Source organism: Podarcis raffonei, chromosome 11 (genome assembly GCF_027172205.1).
Source record: "Podarcis raffonei isolate rPodRaf1 chromosome 11, rPodRaf1.pri, whole genome shotgun sequence".
Classification (NCBI taxonomy): Eukaryota; Metazoa; Chordata; class Lepidosauria; order Squamata; family Lacertidae; genus Podarcis; species Podarcis raffonei.
In genome coordinates, this window is record NC_070612.1 from 15,586,359 (window position 1) to 15,611,494 (window position 25,136).

At 43.2% G+C, this 25,136-nt stretch overlaps 1 protein-coding gene across 1 annotated transcript; it reads right to left on the reverse strand.

Moving 5' to 3' along the window:
- Positions 1-174: 174 nt before the first annotated feature.
- Positions 175-23,592, reverse strand: LMAN1 (lectin, mannose binding 1). Its single transcript, XM_053409076.1, has 13 exons — positions 23,328-23,592; positions 18,082-18,236; positions 17,892-17,999; positions 15,985-16,046; positions 14,900-14,999; positions 13,824-13,947; positions 13,016-13,074; positions 11,896-12,028; positions 11,023-11,216; positions 10,852-10,922; positions 6,475-6,628; positions 5,192-5,313; positions 175-2,904 (listed from the first exon to the last, which is right to left on the reverse strand). The coding sequence occupies exons 1-13, from the start codon at positions 23,554-23,556 to the stop codon at positions 2,868-2,870; spliced, it is 1,548 nt and encodes a 515-aa protein (XP_053265051.1). The 5' UTR covers positions 23,557-23,592; the 3' UTR covers positions 175-2,867.
- Positions 23,593-25,136: the final 1,544 nt, after the last annotated feature.

The window sequence follows — 25,136 nt, forward strand, 5'->3', positions numbered from 1 at the left end:
CTTTAAAACAATCACCTTAAGCATCTTGTTCCTCCTTCCCGCTACCAGCGCAGCTTTGCCAAATTACAAATGTCAACAAATCATTGCTAAAAATAGGTACTTTTATTCAAATTCATTTCCAATTTCCTTTAAGTGCTTGGATTTTGAGGACAACAAGATAGCTTTTTTTAAAAAAAGCATACAGGAGTTGACGATACAAAGTTATCTTCGGCAGTGTTTTTCCATTAAACAGTAGATTTCACCCATAGAAGGTGGTCTGTACATAGTTAAGAACATTCTGCACTTGCTCGTTTGAATTTTACCCATCATCAGCACGATCACGTGTAACAGTGAATAACACAGCACCGGTTTGATGCAAAGTGCTTCTAAAACTGGATTCGTACGTTGTTCTCTTGCAGTCTAAAGGAATAGTATTTACACCAATTAGAAATGCTAACACAAGTAGCCTTTTGAAAAATGTGCTTACATTTGACCACATGCCAGAACAAAGAGGAGTATAGCTGAGAATTATGAAAAAGTGGGAGTAGATCGGTTTAGAAGCAAACATGCCAGGTAGATGTGTAGAATTGGCAGGGATCACATAGCACATCTCTTCTTTTTGCTAGCACGAAGTCAAGATGCACCAGTTTGGAACACCACCTTTGAAAAGGGGTGTGTTTTGGCAGCCTTCTACTCCCATTCAAGACATAGGTCAAAATGCTGCTGTTTTCAGAAAAGCATTGCTCTGGCATTGCTTCCCAGGCTACAGGTTACTTCAAGACCCAGTTTGATCCCACCTGGACACAAGATAACAATACCACTGGTTGCTTCAATATTTTAATTCTCAAATTGAATGCATCACAGCTGGGAAGATTCACATTTTGTTGAAAGAAGATAAGAGATGTCGTCTACAAGCAGATTCTCGTTTCTCCAATGATATTTCAGAAAGAAACATCTCACTGAAATCAGTTATTTCAGCATAAAAAGCACTGAAAAGTCTTTCTGCAGTAGAAGCCGTATCTTTCTTTGGTGCTGGTGGGAGCAAAGCTTGAGCAGATGTTCCTTTTTTTAATTAAAAAAAAAAGAACAGTAGCTTTTACGTATTTCATTTAGTCCAAGGCACCTGTAAAAATACTTGCTGGTGTGAGTCTGAGCAGGTTAATTTGCCCTCTTGTATGATTTTGGTTAGTTAAAAATGCTGCTGCTGTTTTATTTGTCCTTATTTGCATATTATGAATTGAAGTTTTGAGCAGCAGGTCCTTCAACAAACAGTAAATAAAAGCCTGATGAGAAACATCTATAATTCAGCACATAATGTTACTGAAGTCATGGCAGGGAGGGAAGGGGGGAGACCACATTTGAGAAGGAGAAAACTATTGCATAGATTTGTTCAGTTTTTCCAAGCTGACAAGGGCAATATGCCTTTAACGTACGTAATACTGAATGTGGTAGACTGTTGCTGCCTTTTGAAAAATGTTCAGGGTGGATTCCAATACTGTCCTTCCGTTTGCAGAACTCCTGTGAACAGAAGTGAGTTTTTGCTGATTGTGTATTTTCCTCTGCAATCCCCATTGCCTCTCCCCAGCCCCGCTCCAGATGGTTGTCAAATCCTCCAGCAAAGTCAGAGACGGTGTGAAGGGAAGGGGCATTTGGCAAAACTCACTCCCCTCACTCCTCCGTTCACAGGGTCAAAAACCTTTCCACAAGCAAAAGAACAGCACTGGATACAATTCTTAAAGTCAAACATTGTTAGAAATCCTGATTTAAATTCTATTAAAGGCCTACAATTTCCACGGCCATTTGAATACAATTTGGAAGGCAACAAGAGCAAATTGCAAGATGTAAACAAGGCAAGAGTAAATCTGTATTTTCAGTTGGGGCGTGGGAACTCCCATGTAATGTGTTTACATGATAAGGCGGCGAGGCACCAAAAACTTTAAGCGGATTGTAAACAACACCTGTACAGCAAAAGCAGGGATGATCAACAATGGGCCAGTTTGTAAGAAAACGGTTGATGTGCACTCACAATGTTCCCAGGTGAAGGTATTCAACGTTTTGGAGAACATTCTAAAGAGTTCACTGCAGGATCGGCATGGTTTTCAACACTGCTCAGTGACTTTTTTTTAAAAGAGGACCACCACTATATCATATACTCTGAACTCAGATTAATTTTAAAAAGTCATGCAAGCTAAGGTCTCTTCCTTGAAGAGAGGTTAAAGAACACTTTTACAAAAGTATGGTCAGTTTCAGAAGAACTATACCAAAACATGCTTGAAAGGACTACAGTATTTGACAGACTTGTTTTCTTCCGTTGTCGCCACACAAGAAAATTCCACCTTGTGTTGGTCCACTGAATCGTTGCTCTAAAGACCTTTTGATTAAATGTCTCTGCTGATCACTGTTATTGTGCATATTTTTGAAGGTGGGCTTGCAACATACCAGACTGAACTTGCTCAAGATATGAATGCTAGTTTTGCAACCTCTTTCCATAAAACAGAAGGGGAATGCAATTTCAAGGTTTCCCAACCCCAAATAAATCTGATATGTAACAAATGTTTTACAGCAGCTCTTCCCGCCCCCTGCCCACCCAAAATCAGATAATGTAATAATCAGCGCGAGCAGGACCACAGTCCCAGTTCTCTGCCTGGGAAGTATCTTGACAGTAGAATTAAGGGGCATATTCCAACATCTCCTGGAAACGCAAGGACAGAACTGCTCTCATTTCTTCCTCAGCGTCATTGTCAATTTTACATTTTATCTGAAATTCAGCGTATTCAGTAAACACTCAATAATTTAAAATATTGAAGCATTTTAAACACTAAAGTTTCCCTCATCTGCAACTCCTGTAACGCTCTGCATGCACACACCAGATGCACACAGACTGGCCATCAAAAGAACTTCTTGGCTGCAGCTTCTTGTTGAGTCCTGCACGCAAACAAAAAGGGGAGAGCAATTAGCAAAACCAAACACAGGAAGCCTTTTGCTCATTTCAGCAAGGCAGTACCTCTTTCAGATCTAGAATTCAGAGCAAGGGTGCAAACATCAGCCAGAGTGGTACAAGCACTAGTCTGGGCTCCCTTTTTTATGGGCTAAGACTAGAAGCAGAACAGGCATGAACCACCCCTCCAGCTGAATGTGAACCAACTGAGTCAACTCTTCAGACATGCAGGCCGAAGTGTGGTTAGGGCTGAGTTTTCAAAATTGTTTCGGGTTCTTTCAAATAATAATAAAAAAGCTTTGTGAAAGTGTGGCCATTTTAACCTACTTTATTTTGCACTAACTTTTTGGTCCTTTTAGGGACAAACTACCTACACCTGTATGTAGTGACCCTGTTGGAGAAGATCCTTGAAAGTAGGAACTTTGAAGCAAAGAAGGGATGTGTGGGTGGGTGGGGGAAGAGAATGGCGTTTAACTCTTCCTGTGCAAATCATTTCCCTCCTGAAACTCTCTGTCCTCCACCAGTTTGGAACTGTGGGTGGCTGGAGAAGTGGCTCCCAAAAGTTGCTCTTCTGCATTTCAAAGCAACTATTCCCCAAGGGCATGCTGCACAAATAGAGGAGACAACAAGACTATTGCCGTGCAGTGTGTTGTTCAGCCTGCAAAATCTTGTCCACTTCTGTTCTACAGAACTTGGCACTTCTAGCAAACATAATCTCTATCTGTCACTTGCCCCCAGAATCAGGCCCGCAAAGCCATTTGAAGTGGCTTGCCAGCATCCTCTCCATTGCTACAGCCAGCCAGGAAGAGTGTCTCTTTTTTTTCTCCTTATCCAAATTAGCAGAGAGATCACGCTTGCCATTAATTTGCATGGGGAGCAGAGGGGAAGGAGGACATGTCCACCTCAAAAATAGCAAGTGAGAAGGAAATCCTGTCTTTCCCCAGCAAGAATCCCATTAGGGTCCTCGATGGGGTGTGGGCTTCTCCACCCCACCCCATTGCTTTGGGGGCTGCAGCCTTCTTCCACCTCCACACAAGTATGCCTGGTGACTATGTGTGGCTGAGTGTGGTGTGCACAGGAAGGAACTACAGGTTCTGTGGCTATGTGGCCCTACATCACTGCTGCCATGCAGTATGGTGAATGCAACACTCAAGCTGGGGGGCAGGGGAAGCCAGCCCTGCCCTAGGGCAAGAAAAAGGTGTAGGCAGTGCTAATCTTAAAAGCTGACATAAGACAAAGGGCGATGCAATTGCTTCTTTGTCCCGCGGAAGTGTACTTTGAACTTTTGGGAACCCTTGATTACAGAGGTATGTTATTGGGAGTTGCCAGGCTTCAGTTGCTAATGAGATGCTTAACCTAACAGCCTCAATACTGGACACGGGTGCATAGATTTCCTACTGCGGAATTTAAGGTGGGGTGGCACAATTATCTTAGTTCATGCTAAACAACTACCAGACTTTTAGAAGACATCTGAGGGCAGCTCTGTTTAGGGAAGCTTTTAATGTTTAAGATTGTATTTTAATATTCTGTTGGAAGCCGCCCAGAGTGGCTGGGGAAACTGGCTGAGGAAAAATAGCCCAGACTCCTGAAATATGGAAGACAATATAATGAAGTGGTTAAGATCCTGGAAATGATGGTCACAAAAGAGAGGGAGGATCTGTGCACAAACAAAGAAGAGACTCCTTCTCAGGAGTCCCACTCAGATCTCAGATTTCATCTCTGCAGAAAATTTCTAAGTATTTGTGTGCGATTCTGAGAACTGGAACTGGTTAAGAAAAACTGTTTGAAGTCAGAAATCCACCAGAGTGTGCCTTTAAACTCAAACTCTGGAGAAGAACTGGGTACTTCACAGTGAGCTTCAGAGATCTGAAATGCAGCCAGAGATATCTCACTTTCAGAGTTTCACTGAGGCTCAACACAGCTTCAGGGTGGTTCTTACTGAGCTCAGAACTGGGAGGACAAGAGAGGGTGGCTCCCTGCGGTTGGGCAGGGGACCTGAGAAATTCCAAGCACCTCTGAAACTCTCTCTGACACTGCAAGGAAGACCTTGGGAGGGCAGGGTGGAAAGGGAGTTTTGGCTAGCTACCAAGTCACCCTGGCACCAATGACAGGGCAAAGCCTACCATTTATTTCATTTTGTTCAGACAAGGGAAGGTTTTTACACCTCCCTCTCTGCAGTTACTGATGCCTGCTTAGGAGAGACTGTTTTGCACTTTCGAGCCACTGAATCAATTCTATTCCAGCACGATGCAGGCAAAACGCATTCCAACTTACCTATACATGATGTAACCGATGAACAGTAAAGTCTGGACTGCTACAAATATAAAGAAGTGTGTTGTTGATAAACACGATGGGAACTGTGGCAACTCTGGACATTTAGGTTTTTCATTTGATGGCTAGAAAGCAAGAGGGAAGAGAACAATTTCTCAGCAAATGCAATATGCAGTTGGGAAGGTTTCCCTTATGCTTCCGTGTAAGAGAGTGCAAGGAATACTTGTGAATGTACCAGCGTGTTGGTATATTCACAGGAGGTAACCAAGCCTACCGACAGGCAGAGATTTTGGGCATCACTCTAGAACTTCAGGTTCCGGAGGGCCTTTTGGCAAGACAATTTTCTCACCACCTCTTCATGGCTACTGCTCCCAATGTTGCTGCTTTCCCTTCATCACTTTTATGTCCTTGCTGGCCACGAAAGAGACCCAATAGTCAAGTGAGCAGGTGGGTGATTGATAATCCTCCTGCTCATTGCTGCTGTCAGTTCCCTCTGGGCCAGGGAGAAAGGGGAAAAAAGCAGGCAGAGAGGCAACCATGAGAAGCAGCAGCAGCAGGGGCCAGGTCTTCTTGGCAGTGGGTCTCCTGCAGACGGGTGAGCCTTGGTAGATGCCCTATCATGCCAACACCATCCAAAAGAGTGGCAATATAGGTTTTTACAGGCAAATGTTGACATTTGGATTTTAGTCTTTAGTCTCAAAATGACTCAAGATAGCCCTACTATCAGAAAACAATAAATACCTCAAAATTACTTCAGAATAAAAATTTAGCAATAAAACCAGTGAAACCTCAAGTGTCTCCTGCTATGCATATTCTCTCTCTCTCTCTCTCTCTCTCTCTCTCTCTCTCTCACACACACACACACACACACACACACAGACACACACACGAGAGAGAGAGAAAGAGATCCACCCAAGAAGCATGCAATGATTGGACAGGGCACCAGGTGATAAAAAGCAAATTTGCATCACCATCCCAAGCATGCTTACTTGGAAACCTAACTGAATGTCAATGGGAAGGAAGTGAGTGCAGAATTTCACATGCACAGCCCTGGTCTGACAGCCTTCTCTGGAGCCTTGGGGGGCTTCTGAGTGGCTCCGAAGCTTTGGAGCCAATCAGCATTGTCACAGACCACCTTGGATCCAAGCATCTATGAGGTAGCGATCCTTGCCCAAGTCAAATGCCCAACCCTGGCACCTTGCCAGGCCTTAAAACACTCCCTTGGTAGCATGCAAGCAGACACAGTGCGGCTAACTGTTTCCGCGTTTGACAAGAGGTTGCAGTACCATGTTCCTCTGGACTAGATGTTCGATGTCCCTCTTTACTACATGGAGATGCTCCTTGATGTCGTTGAAGTGCTGGGTTGTTTCATAGATTCCACCAGCAGAGGCAGGATGTTGACTACCACTGACTAGCCTCAGTGTTTCTCCCACAGAGTTCCTGGAAAGAGACAAAAAAACCCAATAGTGATATTTTCCCTCCCAAACAGAGGTTCGCCCTCCTTCCCAAAGTAAGCAGCCGTAAGAGAGGATCAAAAGCTTCTCTAGCCTCCTTACAGCTGCAAAGCTAACAGAGGCAAACAACTCTCTTAGCACAGTTTGTTTGGTCCACTACTTGCGAGGGCCAAGGAAAAGAGAGACAAGCTAAGAGCAAGCACTCTATTCAAACAGTTGAGGTGCTTATTCCCATGTATGGGGCCAAGATGCAGCAGATGGGAGTGAGCAGCCAAGGGTGAGATTCTACCACGACCATTGCTGCTGCCCAACCCAAGGAAGGCGGGGTTAAAGGTCCCTTTTGCTTGTGCTGTGTTTGACATAGGACAGCACACCTCACTGGCTGCTCAAGATTGCCCAAGTCAAGCTGCAGTTTGAGTGTTTGCTGCTGTCCAGGGGTGCACACCTAGCTAGCCTTGTGTGCTGTCTGGGTGTGGAGAGCCAATCGGACACATGCCCCAAATCAAGGCATTTTAGAATAGGCATCAGGAAGCCCTTACACTATGCATTTCATAAGGGGTGGAGATCCTGTACGTATCCAGATGTTGTTTAGAGTCCAACTCCAAGTCTGGCTCCCTGCACCCCAATTTTATTTGGAAATTATATCTGCACTCCTCAGGCGTAGTCCTATACACGTCTGCCCAGAATTAGGCCTCACTGAGTTAAATGGCACTTGCTCCTAGGTAAGTAGATTACAGCATTGATCAGCAGCACAGTTGAATGGGTGGTATAAAAGTGCCCCAGTGAAGTAGAAGTAAAGTGAAATAAAGTTTTTTTAAAAGGAAAAATAAAGTAAGAAATCCCACCACTCTTTAGTAATGAATTCTAAAAAAAATTCTATTATTCTACTCTGCAGATGATGATACAGCTATGCAGTGTTTCAGTGTCAGCATTCGGCAACCTAGCTGTGTGCAATAAAATATTTTGTGGCTGTCGCAAGGCTTACAACTTTGTTCCAAAGACTGATCTGAATCCAAGTCTCCCAAAGCTTTAAATGATGTCAAAACTCTAAGGAAGCTAAAATCTGTTTCAAGCAGCAGAATATGCTTTAGGGATAAGCAAAGATTTAAAGACATGGCCTGTGATTACCTTTTATATGACAAATTTCATTTCCCGCATGCATCAATGCAATACACAGAATTATCTTGGAATAAATTCATTTTCTGCTCTTACAAAAAAGAAAATTAAAGCCACAAAAAGTGCAGATGCTGTAACTGGTGATATTAGACATCTAAACTGATTGGATAAGGGAGGCAGGACTGTTTCTTAATCAATATGTTCATATAAGTTTCTTGTTGTGATGCCTCTTTCCAGTTGCAAAGAGGATTAGCATCTACAGCGACATATCATCATATGAATGATAATCCCTTTCATTGTTAACAGAATAATCAAAGTCTATGCCCCAAATTTGCTTCTATTAATTTACTTGAAACTTCACATTTGCTTGGACAAAAGATGATTTCACAGCAACTCTTTGTTCAGAGACTTACCCTGTAGCCTTTAGTAAAGCTCTTTATTCAGCCATATAATAACAGTGATTGCAACTTTACTTAAAAGAAGCGATTCAAATCACTGCTTCATGTAAACATTCAAACACACTGGAAAGCTCATCTTCATTTAAGTGTTGCTATGCGCTGAAGTTAAGCATAAACACTTCATGTTTTAAGCAGGTATTGTTAGATGCAACATTCGCAGATATGAATGATTCATTGGTTACCAGTTGCATAAGATTTAAATTTGCAAAACATGGAACTGAACTGCCTCCTGGATCCCAGAACCTTGTTTACAACAGGAGTTGGGAACTGGCCCATCAGATGTTGCCGGAATCACAATTCCTATTAGCCCCAAACAACATAGCCAAGGGCCACAGGTTCCTCAACATTGGTTCGGGATTAGAATGCTGTTTTAGGAAACCAAGGCTCAAAGCCATCAAAGTCACTGGATGAAACGTATCTCTTGGCCTCATTTACCCCCGACAATTGTTTAAAAGAGAACTGTTTACGTACCACATGTGTATATTGTTCCAGAAAAATATAGACCGTTACATGTTTAGCGGGGAATTCCCAGGCTTAAGTAAGGTTGTTTTTTTTTAAAAAAAGATTATAATCAAGTAACTCATCTACTTGTCAAGTTACCAGAAATGCAAATGTTATGGATCAAAAATCCCAGTAAACACTCGACACGGAGCACTTTATTTCAACAATGCTCTGGTCAAAAAGGGAAGCGGACCAATTTCTTCTACATAAGCTAGAAGTCTTTTCTAATGAAGCGATTAGGAAACATACAAATCTTGACATGAAAATTACAAGGACAGTAAGTCTTTCCCCCTCTGGCGATGGCCACAAAGGCCAGGAAGCTGGGGGTTGGGGATACTGATTTGTTTTTGTTTTGTATCCGCAAGACATTCTTTAATCTCAAGCTGAAAATATTAAGATGATGTTACGCAAAAGCTTTCTTAATAAGTAGTCACTAAAAGGGCAGGCTTCTGATGTTAACAAGGAAATCTAATTTACTTGTCCGGCATAAAGATTTGCCAAGAATATTAAAATAAAAGCCGTCCCCAAGAAACAAGGGTAAAATGGAAGTACATTCTATAATCTTTATTCTATAAAAGCTGACCTACTTAGGCACACTGAAGGAGCAGTCCTTGAACCATTAATAGTGATAAACGTTGACGGTTCAAAGCCGTTGCACGAAGATTGCAAGAACATTTCCTACAAGGTATATCCCTCTCTTGTTTTCAAACTGAACACAGGGGCGACACAAGCTCACAGGCATTCTGATGGGCAGAGCCCATTAATGCATTTGTCAGGAAACAACTGCTTGGGCGGGTGCTTACTCTGTATCCAAGAACATGTGTCGACACTTGGTACATCTCCCTCTGGGAGTGAGAGACAAGTGCCAGCTTCCTGGCAAAAGCTTTAGAAGATGGGTAGCCAATGGGGAGTCATCTAGTGTGTTCTAAACTACTAACTCCCATCATCCTTGACCATTAGCCAAGCTACCGCTGCTTTAGAATGCTCCACAGGTGGGACTGCATAGAGGGCACAAAGGCCACACTTTGTCCAGCAAGCTAGATTGCACTCATTCACACGGTCCTCTCAACTATCAGCCTGAAAGCTCTCCTCTCACGCCAACGAACCTTGCCACACAGCTACTCAAAACTCCACTGCCGGAACTGTTGGTTTCGCAGGCCCACCACCTGGAACCCTCTCCCATTTTATCATCATAAAGCGACCTCGGTTCACCCAAACACATGCTATTTTAGAGGGAAACTCTACAACCTTACTGAAACATATTTGCTCACATTTCAAAATCCCCTAGAAGTCTGTAAATACATTGGGTGCTGCACTGTGTAAAATGCTTAAGCAGTGAACAGAGAAAAAAATGAATAGAAAGGAACCCTACACAAACAAACAGAAGGTAACGAGGCTTCCTATTAGGCAGCTTGCCCAGTATAGTGCCCTCCAAATGATGTTAAACTACAACTCCCATCAGCCCCAGTCAGCATGGCCAATGGCCAGGGATGATGGGAGCTGTAGCCCACAAAACTTCTGGAGGGCATCAGGTTGGCTGCTACTCCTTTAAATAAAAAAAAGGAAGCCTAGAAAAGCATTCTAAACCCTCTAAGAGAATGCAATGGTTTTATAGAAGATGTTTATATTGCCTTGCTTTTCTACAATTGGTTCAAAATTTCTCAGTTCAGCTCGGGGAGGGGGGAGCAAGCAGGTCTGAATGGCGGAAATTCTTTTTTCTGTTGGCTTCTTGCAATAATGTGGCAAAAGCATTATATTGCAAAATAATATTGCAATAATGTGTATTGCAATATTATTGCAAAATAATATTGCAATAATGGATCGGTGGAGGTAGGGTTTGCCTTGGCGGCTTCTAAAGTTAGAGCCAATTTTCTACCTTCTTGGTAGTGTGATAAGTAAGTTAAACTATGATTGTGCATATTTTGTTTTGTTGTAATTACTGATTTTCTTTGTTCCGCTACCATTCATGGTTGCAATGATAAAGGCTAAGTGAGCAAAGATAACACTAACACTTTTCTCAAGAGCAAGGAAACCCCAAGTCCCAACACTTCTGTATATGCACCAGGCAACATGAAACACAACTCAGAAACAAACTGGGAGTGGGCTACATCCTCTTTTGTGCATGCACTCTTACTTCATTTCGATGACTTGTCTCAGGACCTCCTCTTGAGTTCTTACAACATTATCAAGCTCCTGTTGGGAGACCTTAAGGAAACACAGAAAGAGACACAAACCCAATACAGTTAATGAAGAACGGCAAAGAAGGGGACCTGAGAGACATGCATGAACTGCGGGTTTTGCTTGCCTGGCCTGGCTGTGCTGGGCCACCACTTCCTCTTTTGGAAATCTCTTCTGTCACTGTAGAGACGTATCTCCTCTGCTCATCCAGAATCATGTCCAACTGCCTGTTGAGCTGCTTTATTTCAAGATGAATTCGATTCTGGCCTTCAAAGATTTGCCTAAGCTCACGATCGCTCACAGTCTCGTAGAGATCATCCGCTTAAAAAACAAATACGAAACAAACTGAAAGGACATTCTAGGTATACGTTATCAATGTTAGAATTCCTGCTCTGTAATTGCAGTCATGGGATTGTTGTGTTTTACATGACGGTGTATGTTTTGACTCCACAAAGTGGGAAGTGGCGGAGACAGGATGTTTGTGTTACTGTGTTCCGTGAAGTGGGACTATTGTCCTTTGTTCCTTTTCTGTTTGCTGTCTGATGCTAGAGAGAGAGGGAGCCATGTTGCAGTGCTCCGTGTGTGTAAATAATGTCAATGAAATGAATGTCAATGAAATCACGCCGAGAAATGAGCCTCAGTTTAGCTTGATTTGTCCAAACCCGGCTCATGGTTTGCTTCCCTCCAAACCATCAGCAGATGGTTCTTGGTTTTCACTCATGGTTGGCTTGGAGAGAAGGAAGTCATGAACCCAGGTTTGGATGACTGAAGCTACACTTGCTTGCTTCCTGGCAGAAGCACTGTGCGAATGAAGCAACGATTAGTGTAGCAGGGTGCACAACCATATCACTCAATCATTAAAAATCATAGCTTATTTTTATTATGGTTTAAGGAGATGTTACCATAGCAAATGTCTAACAGCAAATGAAGATGAATGCATCACAAGAAGGCAAATATTCAAAACCGGGTCATCCCTCTGCCCAGTCACCTGGCCACTTACTAGGCTGCCCTTGCATGTCAGGATGCTCCTTCTGAAATTCCTCCTTCTTTTTGTCCAGTTCTTGCTGGAAATGCTGAAACTCTTCTTGATATTTCTCTTTGTCCTTTTCAGGAATTTCTGTATCAGGGGGAGGCTATAAAACCAATTTTAAGAGAAATTTGTTTAGGAGGGCATTCTGAATGTCTCCAGCAAATATCTTTGGTATTCTGCATCCAGACCTACCCCTACCATTAGCAGCCAGAAAAGTTAGCATTTGTTCACATGACTTTCTCCTAATGAACTAACAAAACCCTAATATACCGCTTCCCTCTGGGAACTAACAATCACAAACTAACAAACTAACAATCAAGCATGGACCAATATTTTTTAAATCATGCTGACCATGTTGACAGATGGTACACTTAGAAGACCACACCCCTCTCTAACCTGCATCCAATCAGTTCAAAGCAACAGCCGCATCTAGTTCTGCATTGCATTCTCACCCACATTGCTCTAGGCAAGCAATTTCATCCCAACCACACAGGACCTTGTACATGCATTACAGCTGCTGAATTCAAGCAACTGTGGTTTTCCGGCATCCCAATGTGTGTTTTTGGCTAGGCCAAATCAAGACACTGCAAAGTTTAAGGAAAGGACTTCATAACCAGTGTGCCATCACCTACTACCTGGAGCCCATCATATTCATGACTGTAATATTCAAAGATCGATGTCAATAACAGCTCCTCAATCATTTAAGGCTTCAGGGCATTCACCTTAAAGAACCTATGTGGAAGCGACATTCAGCTAAATAACTCTACAACAATTCTTTTCTCCTTATCCAAAGGCTAGGTATCATTGACTGAAAGTAGAATTTAAGGTAATACATTAGAACTGAAGCACAAATTGGCAGATAGTTTGCAGAAGGGTGATGGCTGCCAAAACACCATTATATATACAAAAAAGGAAGTTCCCCCAGTTGCAAGCCAAACATTCATCTTTTGTTTCATTTAAACACTCTTCAAACTGTGAGAGTGAAGTATTATCCAGCGCTGACATGAACGAGGAAAATCTCTTTTCTCACAAAGCCCCTGTCACACAAATACATCGAGGGAAGTAATTTTTATTGACCAGGGATGCCTACCGCGACTTTGCTAGGCTCTGTCAACTGGAAAGTCAGGAAAGACAAGACATCATGGTCATCTGGGTAAAAACAAACAAACCCAAACACAGCAAACAATTAGCTCTGATTGTTCCAACAGAGTAGAATGACATCAGTATAAAAGAAATTTCATCTCTGTACCTGGTCCACTGCGTGACCAGCAGTACCACACATTTAAGATTGAGATGCATCGACAAATATGCATTGCAAAGCTGACCGTCAGCATCTGGGGCCCCAGAGAGCTGACTGTGGCAGACTCAAGCATCACGGCACTAAGAGACTTTGGGCCTCTATTTCCTCAAACAACAATCTCCCTGCTCCCAAAGCTCTTGGTGGTGAGGATCTTAAAGGACATCAGATTGAGCCTCCATGAAGTTAAAACCAGCACCCTCCTAGACTGGGCAGAGTGCTATACAGAAGCCCTCTTATCGGAGCCAATGCTCTTGACTCTATCCCTCTCCACCAGGAAGAGAAACTCACAAAGGAGTCTCTGCTCAACTCCACCCACCAATAGCACTGGTATGTACAAGTGCCGTGAACCAGAAGCGATTTAACCAAAAGGAACGCATCTAGGGCAACGACTTGAACTTCTACATCCTTGTCTAATTCCTTTCTTCTGCAGACTTCCACAAAGCACATTAGCATCAGGTGCCAGTCATGGTTGCCGATTCTCTTGTTACTAAGCTGGCAGACATTTCACAATTTAGCAGTTATTAATTTACCCAAGGGAGAGGGGAAGTCTTTGCTAAAAAGGAAGGAGAGAAGGTATGTCTTGAGCACTAAAAGTCACCTGCAAGGCCACCAGTTGCTGCAGAGATCCCAAAGTATCCATTTGAAGGAAGCACCATGTTTTCCACTTTGGCACAAAACTCATAGTCTTCTTTGTCTGGAGTAAATCCATTGTTGATCAATATCTTTTAAAGAGAGAGAGATGTAAAGATAGGAAGTTGCCTTATACAGTGTTTGGCCAATTCCCTGTCTAGCCCATATAGGTCTACTTCAACTGGCAGAGGCATTCTGAGGGTTTCTCGCCATTCTGCCACCTGAGATTTAGTAGAGATGCTAAATGTATGTCAATTACAGTGGAATTCCTCTGTACCCACCCTCAAACATATGGTGAGGAACTCATTGTGATGCCCAAGGCCAACTAGCTTGCTCCTACATCTTAATCTGTGTAAATAAATAAAGAAATAAATAATAATAATAATAATAATAATAATAATAATAATAATAATAATAAAAAATTTTATTTATACCCCGCCCTTCCCAGCCAAGGCCTGGCTCAGGGCGGCTAACAACCAATAATAAAAACAAGTTGAATGAATACAACTTAAAAACAAGATTAAAATACAACATTAAAACATTAAAATGCAGCCTTAATCTGTGTAAATTATGCGATAAAATTGTAATTTAAAACACTATTTAACTTTCCATTAAGGGGCACCATCAAATGTGTTACTTCAAGCCTGTATTGCAGCCTATTTATTGAGAATTCCATTCTTTATACCTAAAGGCACAATGAATGATAATAATTCCTAGTTACCCTGCAGTCCTTACTATGAATGCAATCAATACAGTGCCACGTTTTTCCCATGCTGCACCCAACTTCTGTTTAGCTTTGAGAGGGGGGAAATGTTGTTCTGCAAGATGCAATAGGCCAAACTATAAACAAATGGAATACAAACTCTGATTGTACAAACTACCTGGCCTCTCCTAACAAAGACACACACATCTTGCTTTCATTAATAATCTTTCCCAGCTTTTAAATCCCTAAGGAAGTATGCCTGCTCAGAGACTGCAACATTATAATATGCACACACACAAAAGTATAATGAGAGGAATATAATAAGAATTAAGAGTACATACAGTCAGCGTCTTTTGGTAGTATGTGATCTTTGCTCGAACAGGGTAAGGTTTGTTACGAAAGTCTCTTTGACACGACGCCAGTGCTTGTGTGGAACCATCACTTTAAGAGGGAACAGACAAACTTTAAAACCAGAAATATGGTAGAATACACACAGGTGTGCAGAGTTGACACCATGACTAGAATAAAGTTCAAGCGATCTAATCAAGAAATGAAATACCGTATTTTTTGCTCTATAAGACTCACTTTTTCCCTCCTAAAAAGTAAGGGGAAATGTGTGTGCGTCTTATGGAGCGAATGCAGGCTGCGCAGCTATCCCAGAAGCCAGAACAGGAAGAGGGATTGCTGCTTTCACTGCGCAGCAATCCCTCTTGCTGTTCTGGCTTCTGAGATTCAGAATATTTTTTTTCTTGTTTTCCTCCTCCAAAAACTAGGTGCATCTTATGGTCTGGTGCGTCTTATAGAGCGAAAAATACAGTACTTATCATAATTTCCATTAACCTACACTCTAAAGAAGAAACCACATGCAGCAAAAATCCCCTCTTTGCCAGGCTGCAAGTAGTTTAAAAAACCACTTGCAGTTCCTGGCAAAGACTCACGGAAGCCTAACTACTGTTAGCCATGATATGAAACCTGGCATCATCTTGATCTGTTTTTAGGCATGAGGTTAAAAAAATAGTTCTATTCACCAATGCCTTTGGAGCTCAACTCTGCATATTTTTAGTGGGGTGGAGTTGAATTTGATTTGCTCCTTTATTATTATCATTGTCTTTTAGGTTGTTTTTACCCTTGCTTTCATATCTGTTTCTCAGTTGCTTTGAGTTCATTATTCCTACTCATTAATAGTAATAATAAAAAATGATGATATTTCCATCAGCGCACATGCAACACTAAAACGCTTACAAAGAAACAACTGTATTTGGGGAATCCCAAATATACACCCAGCTTTCGCTCATTTTAGAACATGATGCAACCCTCTGTCATTGCACAGGATGAAATCAAAATGAAAGCAAACAAACATAATTTACTTAAAGAATTTTCACCCTGGTTTATAAGCCTTCCAAATATCTTTCCACAGACAACTTACTTTTGATGGTCATAATGGAGCTTGCCATTGTTGCCAACAACAATCACCGCTGGGTTGTTTTTCTGAGGGGGAAACACATATCAAGATAAAAGTCTCTCTCAAAAGTGGTTTTTTAAAGTCTAATCTGGAACTCATCTAACTTGAAAAGTGACGCTGCTTAGCAATGTATAGTAAATAAAACCTAGTACAATGCTTCTGTGAAGTTTGTGGTCCTGGATCATGCACTAGTTGTAATCTGAGGCATTATCAGAGTTCAAGAACACATTGCAGCCAGGCAAAAAGCACTTGGGGTGTGAAGCAGGGCCAGTGAGGGGCCTATGAAGTGTTCAGAGAGCCAGTTAACACAACTTTTCAACTGTGTGGAGGGGGGGTATTTTGTTTGTTTGTTATTACTGTATGTATTTTTGTGTTTTTATACTGTAAACTGCCCCATGCTCTTCACATAATACAGAAATTTATTAAATCATAACACTTGATACAGACTATTCATATCTTATCAGAGAATAAACAATGCCAACTTGAAGCATTAATATTCACGAATAAGAAGATTAACAGTAAAAGGCATTGTTCAGAAGTATGCAAAGAGCTAAGTAAAGCTAGACAGCTTAACACACAACAGGAAAAATCAAAGCCAAGGACTTTTAAGACTTGGTGCGATACCACTATCTCTAACAAAATAACTGAGAAGCAGTCAAAAAACCCCAACAAAACCTACCAATGAAATAGCTCTTTATATTGGGCCACACCTGTTCAGCAAGACTTGCCAACATGAATAACTTTGGGTGGCTGAATGAGGCCCCTAAGCTTTTAAGAAAAAGCAACTGATTTTTACACAAAAGTCTCTAGACTTCATGCAAAAGGAGCGCTAATTCAGAGATTAAGAGAAGCTGCTCTTCCTTCTCTACCCCCCCACCACTTCATTAGTTACACTTAGGTTTGATTTTATTTTTTTACCAACAACTTCAGTGTTATTGCATTTTCACATAAGACATGGAAGGGAAGAAGTCAAACTCATGAAGAACAGGTCTAAGCAACATAATCTAGCTTGTCATGAGGGCTATATGGAACCTCTGTATTTCAAAGGCAGCATACCTCTGAGTATCAGTTCCTGAAAAGCAACAGTGAAAGAAAGCTACTGCCTTTCCCCCATCTATGGGCTTATCAGAACTATCTGGTGACAAAGCCAGATGAGACAGACCCTTTTGCCAAATTCAGAAGGCACTTGCATCCATTCTAGCTCAACAGAGAATATGTACGAATGCATTCTCTTCCAATGTGTTCAAATGCAGAGCTACCCTTACATTATCCTGAAAGCATCTTGCACATACCCACTTGATCTGCATAGATGGGTGGGCATTATGCACTATAACAGTTTCCCCAGTGAACAAGTTTCCACTTTGGAAAGGGTCAAGGTTTTGGAAACGAAAGGGTCAAGGTTTTGTTTTAAAAACACAACAATGCAATTACAAAATAAATAAATAAATAAATAAATCATTTTATGTTTGCCCCAACATGCTATCCACTCTAACAATATATGATGGGATACCATGTAAATAGTTAAATGATCTTCAAGGAACCCAAGCATTTATTACGTCCCAATCCTTTGAACAACTGACCTGATACAGATGTTCATAGGATCCTGTGCTAAGATTCTACTACTGGCAACAAGAGACAGTTTATGAGCCTGCTCTGCAAAATATATTTTAAGTGGCAATTCTATGGCAAGTCATTAAATTCAGTAGGATGTGCTTCCAAGTGCAAACTGGCTGTAAATTCACATGTTCTGCATCAACTATCTTAAGAAATGGGCATCTAGAGTCTACAGAACCTCATACAAAATAGGGCTACTACACACACTATTAGAGAACTTTATTTGCTGTGCATATTCTATATGGCTTTCCACTAACCTTTGCATCGTTGTCAAATGAGTCAAAGAAGATGCCAACTCCATTCCAGTTATCTGCTGCTCCGAAAACAGGACCGTCTAAGCCTTGTTCTTCTGTAAACCAGACTGCCTATTTAGAGAAATTCAAATCTAAATTTTAGGCCTCGGGTTCATACAACCGATTTGTCTGCAAATGCAACCATTCTACCTACCAGTCCATCAGCTCCTACTCGTCCTCTCCCTGTCACTCGGAAAGTCACTTCAATTTCCCAGTATTCAAATATAGATTTGCTTTTTGTCCATACTGATCCCCTCTGACTTTTTAATGATGGAGTTATTCTTATCTGATCAGCGCTGGGTATAGCATCTGAAAGGAAAGTAAGAAACAGATTTGTAAAATCAAGTGTTTCAAAGAACAACTGCTACAGAAAAACACACACCATTGGCTCCATTTGCAGAATTTATTTTTGACAACCGAAAATTACATGTGTTTTACCCCACCCATATTCCAAAGTGTGAAGGGCAGCCTACATTGTGCACCACCAGTGCCCATAGTTTAGCCTCACAACCACCTGGTTAGACTGAGATGACTATGACCAAGCCAAGATTGAAATGGAGAACTATGACACTGATAATATTTAAAGGTGAATGATCAAGTCAACACTACAGTGTTGCAGTGGAACGAGAAAATAAATACTTAAACATGGTGCTCCCTCAACACAATGCCAATCTCAAAGTGTAAACTCAGTTGATGCTTGTAGCGGTGAATAAACTAAAGAACTGTGATTCTCATGGATGCTGTCTTCACATGTTGCAAATTTAAGATGTGGAAGGTTTTACTCTTGTCAGAAAATCTGAGAACACCTAGTTTGAAGTCAGGCAAGTACTGCAAGACTCTGGCCTCAATATCCAGAATCTGGGCCATATGTGAAAATGTAGGATATTGGGCAAGTTTTAGAATTATGTAGTAGGAATGAAGTGGAATTACAAGTTAGGTTGGCTGATGAATATAAGCTTGTGCGTAAGCCATGCACATCCACATGTAAATAGAAAAGTGAGATTTTTTTTTAGGGAGGAGGAAATAGGAGTCACATATTTGTTTGCCCTAATAACCCTTCAACCTCTATGCTACACCATTGACTAAGAACATTTAGAAAACCTCATAAAACAGCATAACACTGTTACAGAGCAAATGATTTCTACAGAACTTAAAAAAGAGCAGGTTCATTTCTTATCTGTCACTGAGGCAACATCTGGCAGACAAAAGGAACATGGCCAGTTTACTTCCACTGTGGAGACCCATCATTTTGTTTCAATACTTGTGGCCCAAAGTCAAGGGAATCTAGACCCCAACACAAAGCAAACTAGAAAGGTTTCAGCATGTGGTGAATCAGAACAGTGCTGTGAAGATCCTAAATGAGGGCATTTGGGGCACTGAGTATTGAAAAATAAAACAAAATCACAGCACACATGATCACAGTCCTGCTCTGTAAAAAACACAACATGCACAAATATCCCTCCCCATTCCAATATTATATTCCACTATATATATAAGTACTTTGCAAAATATATTGCAATACACTAAGCAGCTCGTATTAGCTGTAGAACCATGTCCCGTTCTGCCCAAGAAGGTTTCAAGAAAACAGTGTGCAGATATTTTGTTTGTTTTCCCCAATTCATTAGTAACAAGGCTATTGTGTTAAGTGTGAGTGTTTCTTTATTGCTTATTCAATCAAATGATTGCAGTATCAGAAGTTATTTGCTTCGTGTTTCAAGTGCTGGTTTAATCAATGACAGAGCAGTCAACATTAGAACAAACTGCAGGCAGTAAGGCTGGTACATTAGAAATAAAGACAAAAAGAAGTCGCAGCATAATACATGGATTAAGACCAAATTAATCAAAACTCTTATCAGACTAAAGTTTTTGTTTTAATATATTTTATAAAAATGAAATAACTGTCAGAGGGGGTCAGAGAAACAGATGCTGCTGGACACAGAAAAAATTATAAGCAGGCCTCTCATTTCTGTCACTTGTGACACATCACCATAACTATATAATGGTTTCCCATATGGCATTTCTATAAATGCTTTGACTAAAACAAAGAAGGGGGACGCGGGTGGCGCTGTGGGCTAAAGCCTCAGCGCCTAGGACTTGCCGATCGAAAAGTCGGCGGTTTGAATCTCCGCGGCGGGGTGCGCTCCCGCCGCTCGGTCCCAGCGCCTGCCAACCTAGCAGTTCGAAAGCACCCGCAGGTGCAAGTAGATAAATAGGGACCGCTTACTAGCGGGAAGGTAAACGGCCTTCCGTGTGCTGCGCTGGCTTGCCAGATGCAGCTTGTCACGCTGGCCACGTGACCCGGAAGTGTCTGCGGACAGCGCTGGCTCCCGGGCTCTAGCGTGAGATGAGCGCACAACCCTAGAGTCTGTCAAGACTGGCCTGTACGGGCAGGGGTACCTTTACCTTTAAAACAAAGAAAGCAGGAAACCACATGCAAAATTTCAGTTTAAAGTAATTTCACATGTTCAATAAAAAGAACATGTTCATTCTTAAAGAGTATATTTAGACTATCCTTTTGGCACCTGCATCATGTACTGAGTTAGCAAACTAATGACAAGTCACACATTGCAATCTGAATTTACAACCTCAAGACCAAACACATGTTAGCTACGGAAAGTCCCTGAGTGGGATCAGGTTGCTAAAGCAGGCCACTGACAGCAGATCCCAAGATCCTAATATGTTAATTAGGACCTAGTAAGGAATAGCTGCCGTCCTCCAATCAGTAGTCACTATTACCAGCATGAGTAAAAATTATTTCTGTCCATTAGACACACTTATATGAGAAAAATAATTTAAACTGCAGGTATCTCACTGCAATAAAGCGGCACAGGGGGTAATGACCTGAACAAACAAGCAACAGAAAGAACGCTGTGCTTGTCAGAACACATTTAAAGCAACCTATTACAGAGACATCTTTGTGGCTTACCTAAGCACCATATGGTGTGGTTTACCTCATGGGAATGAAAGATGCTACTAATCACCTACCGTGGAAAAGCACCACGACAGTGTAAACACTTCTGTAAAAAGAAATACGCTGCTCCATCAGCAAGCTATATATGCTAAATTTTTTAAAGTCGAATGAACACATACAGTAATAGCATTCAGGGACAATAAAGTATTACAACCTGTGCCTACATGCTATAAAATTGGGACAGAGGTTAATAAAATAATGACACAGTATGAAGGAGTGCAGGAAATAAAGGCTTGTGGTTTTCTTGAGGAAAGTTAGAATGGAGTTTCTGCTCAAGTCACATTCAACAAGTCTTTACTCTTGGTTACAAAGGATTGGGGGAAGGGGTGAGGAAAGGAAAGGAAAGGCCTGTACCAATAAGCCAATAATATAAAACAAAAGGAGTAGGTGACAGGTATTCACCAACTGAAAGATGAGGTGGCAATGGTGTGTCTGTTCTAATAAAGCCACGATTCCCTGCCCAAACCTTGTAATTCCTTTAAAGAGAAGCCAAATCACTTCTGTGTAGCACAGTAGTGTTGCTATATACCGTATTTTTCGCCCCACAGGACACACTTTTCCCCCTCCAAAAATGAAGGGGAAATGTGTGTGCGTCCTATGGGGCGAATGAAGGCTTTCGCTGAAGCCTGGAGAGAGAGACGGGTCGGTGCGCACTGACCCCTCTCGCTCTCCAGGCTTCGCGCAGATCTCCGTTGCCTGCATGCCGAAGCCTGGGCGCGCTGAGCTCAGCGCACCCAGACTTTGCGCAGCTCTCCACAAGGCGTGGGAGCCCTGCGCTGGGCTCCCACGGCTTGTGGAGAGTTGCCTGTTCTGGGGGCTGGGGAAGCTCGGGCTTCCCCCGCCTCAGCCCCGCGCCTGGGGGGGAATTCCCCCCCTTTATTCCCCCCCCAAAAAAACTAGGTGCGCCTTATGGGACGGTGCGTCCTATAGGGCGAAAAATACGGTAAATGAGCAATAGCAGTGGCAGCAGGCAGAAGTGTATGCATCTAGAGTGAATACTACTACGTAAGGCAGGAGTGAGGAAGCTGCAGCCAGATGTTGCTGGGTCTCAACTAACTTTCCTGACCATCGGCCATGCTGCCTGAAGATGGAAAGAGTTGTAATCCAACAACATCTGGATGGCCACAGGTTCCCTGCATCCACTCCAATATGCAACAGGTTTGAAAACAGTGGCGCCAGACCTTTTATCCTCATTGCATTCACATCATAGAAGACCTGATGCATGACAAAAGTTTATGAAATTAGCCATGGCATGGGGAAAGCTTGACAGAGGTTTTTTCCCCTCATTCTCACATGGCACAAGAACTTTTAGAAACCCACTTAAGGTGAATGTTGGAAGACTCAGGACAGGTTAAAAAAATGTATTTCTTCACGCGATGCATAGTTGGAACTATAGAACTTTTTCCTACAGGAGACAGCAATAGGCACCAACTTAGCTAGCTGCAAAAGACAGCTGGAAACACAGAGGATAACACTATCAATGGCTAGAGTCATGGTGGGTATGATCTGACTCCAGAGCAACTGGTGTTTAGAGGCATCATTGTTTCTGGAGTCCCACTTCTGTCAGCACTTAACAGACTACTATATATATATTTTGGATGGGCATAATTACAAGACCCACATAGAAGGCCAATAAATATCACCATCACTCTGAGCAGCAAGCATTGCTTTCGTTATAAGCTCTACAGAAAGAGTGTGTGTGCATGCAGCAAGACTTAACCAAGCACTTAGGAGAACTCAGCTAAGGCTTCACAAGTTATTTGTGTTTCCCCCCTATTTTCTCCCAAATATGCGCTCCTGCGAAGTAGTGCCTTGGCCGAACAGACTACGTTTTCATTTAGCTTTCAGCATTTTGTGCAACTATCTCAGCACCAAAGGTAGAGGACCACCATCAACCTTTGGCCCACTTTACCTACTTCTGATAAGGAAGCAGCAGCAACACAAGGGAAAACCCCAAAATACCTGAGATGAAGGGAGAACAACACACAACCTCCAGCCATATACCTTGCTTTCCCCATCCTGCGCATGTGGAAGCTTCTCCTACCTGTACTATTAAGGGCGAGGGGAGAAAGTCCAGAAGGGCCACGTGGCAGACCTGACAGATAAGGAGGTCAGGAAGCAGACCTCAACGCCAGGGAGGCCTTTCTAGGTTTGCAGCTCCCCCCGCCAGGGTGGTCGCAATAAGTACAATTTTTATTTTTCGTGAGGGCGGAGAATCTGCTGGACCTGCGAACCCCAGGCGCGCGTAGACAAACCGCGCATGCTCGGAGAGCGAGGCAGCCGCGCTCTGCACGCGCTCAGGGGCACACTCGCCTCTGCTGTTTGCTTGCGGAGCTTCCCGGAGCCGAAGTCCCGGGCCTGACGTGAAGCCGTTGGACCCCTGGCGCTCCCTCCCCTCCCCCCGCGGAGCCCTGCCCGCCGGTACTTACTGCCCGTGTGCACCCAGAAAGGCACCGACCCGTCCCCCTGCACCAAGTGCGGCCCCTTGAAACTGTATTTGTACTCGAACCGCCGGTGAGGCGGCGCGGGGCCGGCAGCTCCGGCGTCTATCTGGCCGGTGGCGTCTGTGGAGGGGAGGAGGCTGCCGACGAGGCAGAGCAGGGCTGCTACAAGAAACCTCCCAGCCGGGCTCCCCTTCTGCACCCACACCGCCGCCATCTTGGCCCCAGCTGCGCGCAGACCCGGCTCGGCCAACAGGGCGCTACCTGATTGGCCGAGGCTCCCGGGGGGTGGGCGGGTCCTGAGCGCGGCCAGCGAGGCGAAGAGCGCCGCGGCCGGGTGGGCGGGGCCCCGTTTTATTGCCCCGCCCCCTACTGCGTAGTAACCCAGCCAGCCTCGCCCACAAGGCGAGGAGGGGGGTGCGAGGGCTTTGTGGACCCACGTGGTTTGAGCAGAGTCCCCGCCCACTCGCTACCCTCGCTTTAAAAGCCCAGCAACCGTCACCGCCTCGTTATTTTCTGGCGCGCGCTTTTCGCTTACGTGGGTCTTGTTCTCTCTCCGCCGCCCCCTCAAATATCTGTGACATCTCCTATTTGTGGCAGAAGCAACTTAAGGAAGGGTCTAACCCTGATCCTAACATAACACAATCACTCTATACATGGCAGTCAATTGCCTTTCACTTTTTCAGGATGCCTTAGAATCGATCCTAAATAAAAAGAAATTAAGGGGTGAGCAGTTAACACAAGCAAGGGGCGCGGGTGGTGCTGTGGGTTAAACATAGAGCCTAGGACTTGCTGATCAGAAGGTTGGCGGTTCGAATCCCCACGACAGGGTGAGCTCCTGTTGCTTGGTCCCTGCTCCTGCCAACCTAGCAGTTTGAAAGCACGTCAAAGTGCAAGTAGATAAATAGGTACTGCTCCGGCAGGAAGGTAAACGGCGTTTCCGTGCGCTGCTCTGGTTCGCCAGAAGCGGCTTAGTCATGCTGGCCACATGACCCGGAAGCTGTATGCCGGCTCCCTCAGCCAGTAAAGCGAGATGAGTGCTGCAACCCCAGAGTGGGCCACGACTGGACCTAATGGTCAGGGGTCCCTAGTTAACGCAAGCAACACAGCGTTTTGCTACCCGAATTAATGACGTGAGGAGTTCATAGTGAAGCGCGTATAAATTGATTTTAAAATGACACGTCGATTGTCTGCAAAATCTATGTGGTTCATATTTTGCTCCCCGCCCCCCGGACCCAAAGGAAAGTTCTCTCCAAAATTCTCGCCAAGGCCTATAAAAACCTCCAGATTTGGAGACATCCCCCCCCCCCCTGCATCTGATAACACTACTGAGCTCCGCTGCACTCACTCTCAGGGGTGGAATATTTTCCCTACCTGTGAAGTTAATTCTTTCAACTTTCTCAGGAGCTCAGCCACCCAATTCCATGTCTCATCCTGCTATGGCTCACCTTTGCAAAAGAAAGAAAGAAAAAGATTTCAGCACCAAAGGAATGAACGTTTCCCTCCACATTAGGAATAACAAGTGTGATCTGCCGCAAAAGGTTGCAGTGTGGAGTGCAGCATTGCTTGTCAGAGTTCCAGCCAGCCCTAACCCACCACTCCTTTTAAGGATGTTTTCATCTCAATATCTTTTTTATAGTTCTGCAAACCTTGGGAGTTTCCCCAAGCCTGGAAATACCTCCCTCTTGTGCATGGATCTTGCCATTTTGGCTACACAAGGATAAGCACTCAGAAAATGAGTGATATTAGCATATCATTTTAGGAAATGTTTGAAGAAATATTGGTTGAAAGGGTCAT

Coding starts and splice junctions, on each gene's coding strand:
- LMAN1 (XM_053409076.1), bottom strand. CDS start 23,556: ATGGCGGCGGTGTGGGTGCAGAAGGGGAGCCCGGCTGGGAGGTTTCTT. Junction 18,000..18,081: donor GAGTAGGAGCTGATGGACTG/GTAGGTAGAATG, acceptor TTCTCTAAATAG/GCAGTCTGGTTTACAGAAGA. Junction 5,314..6,474: donor ATCTAGTCCAGAGGAACATG/GTACTGCAACCT, acceptor CTTGCTTTCTAG/CCATCAAATGAAAAACCTAA.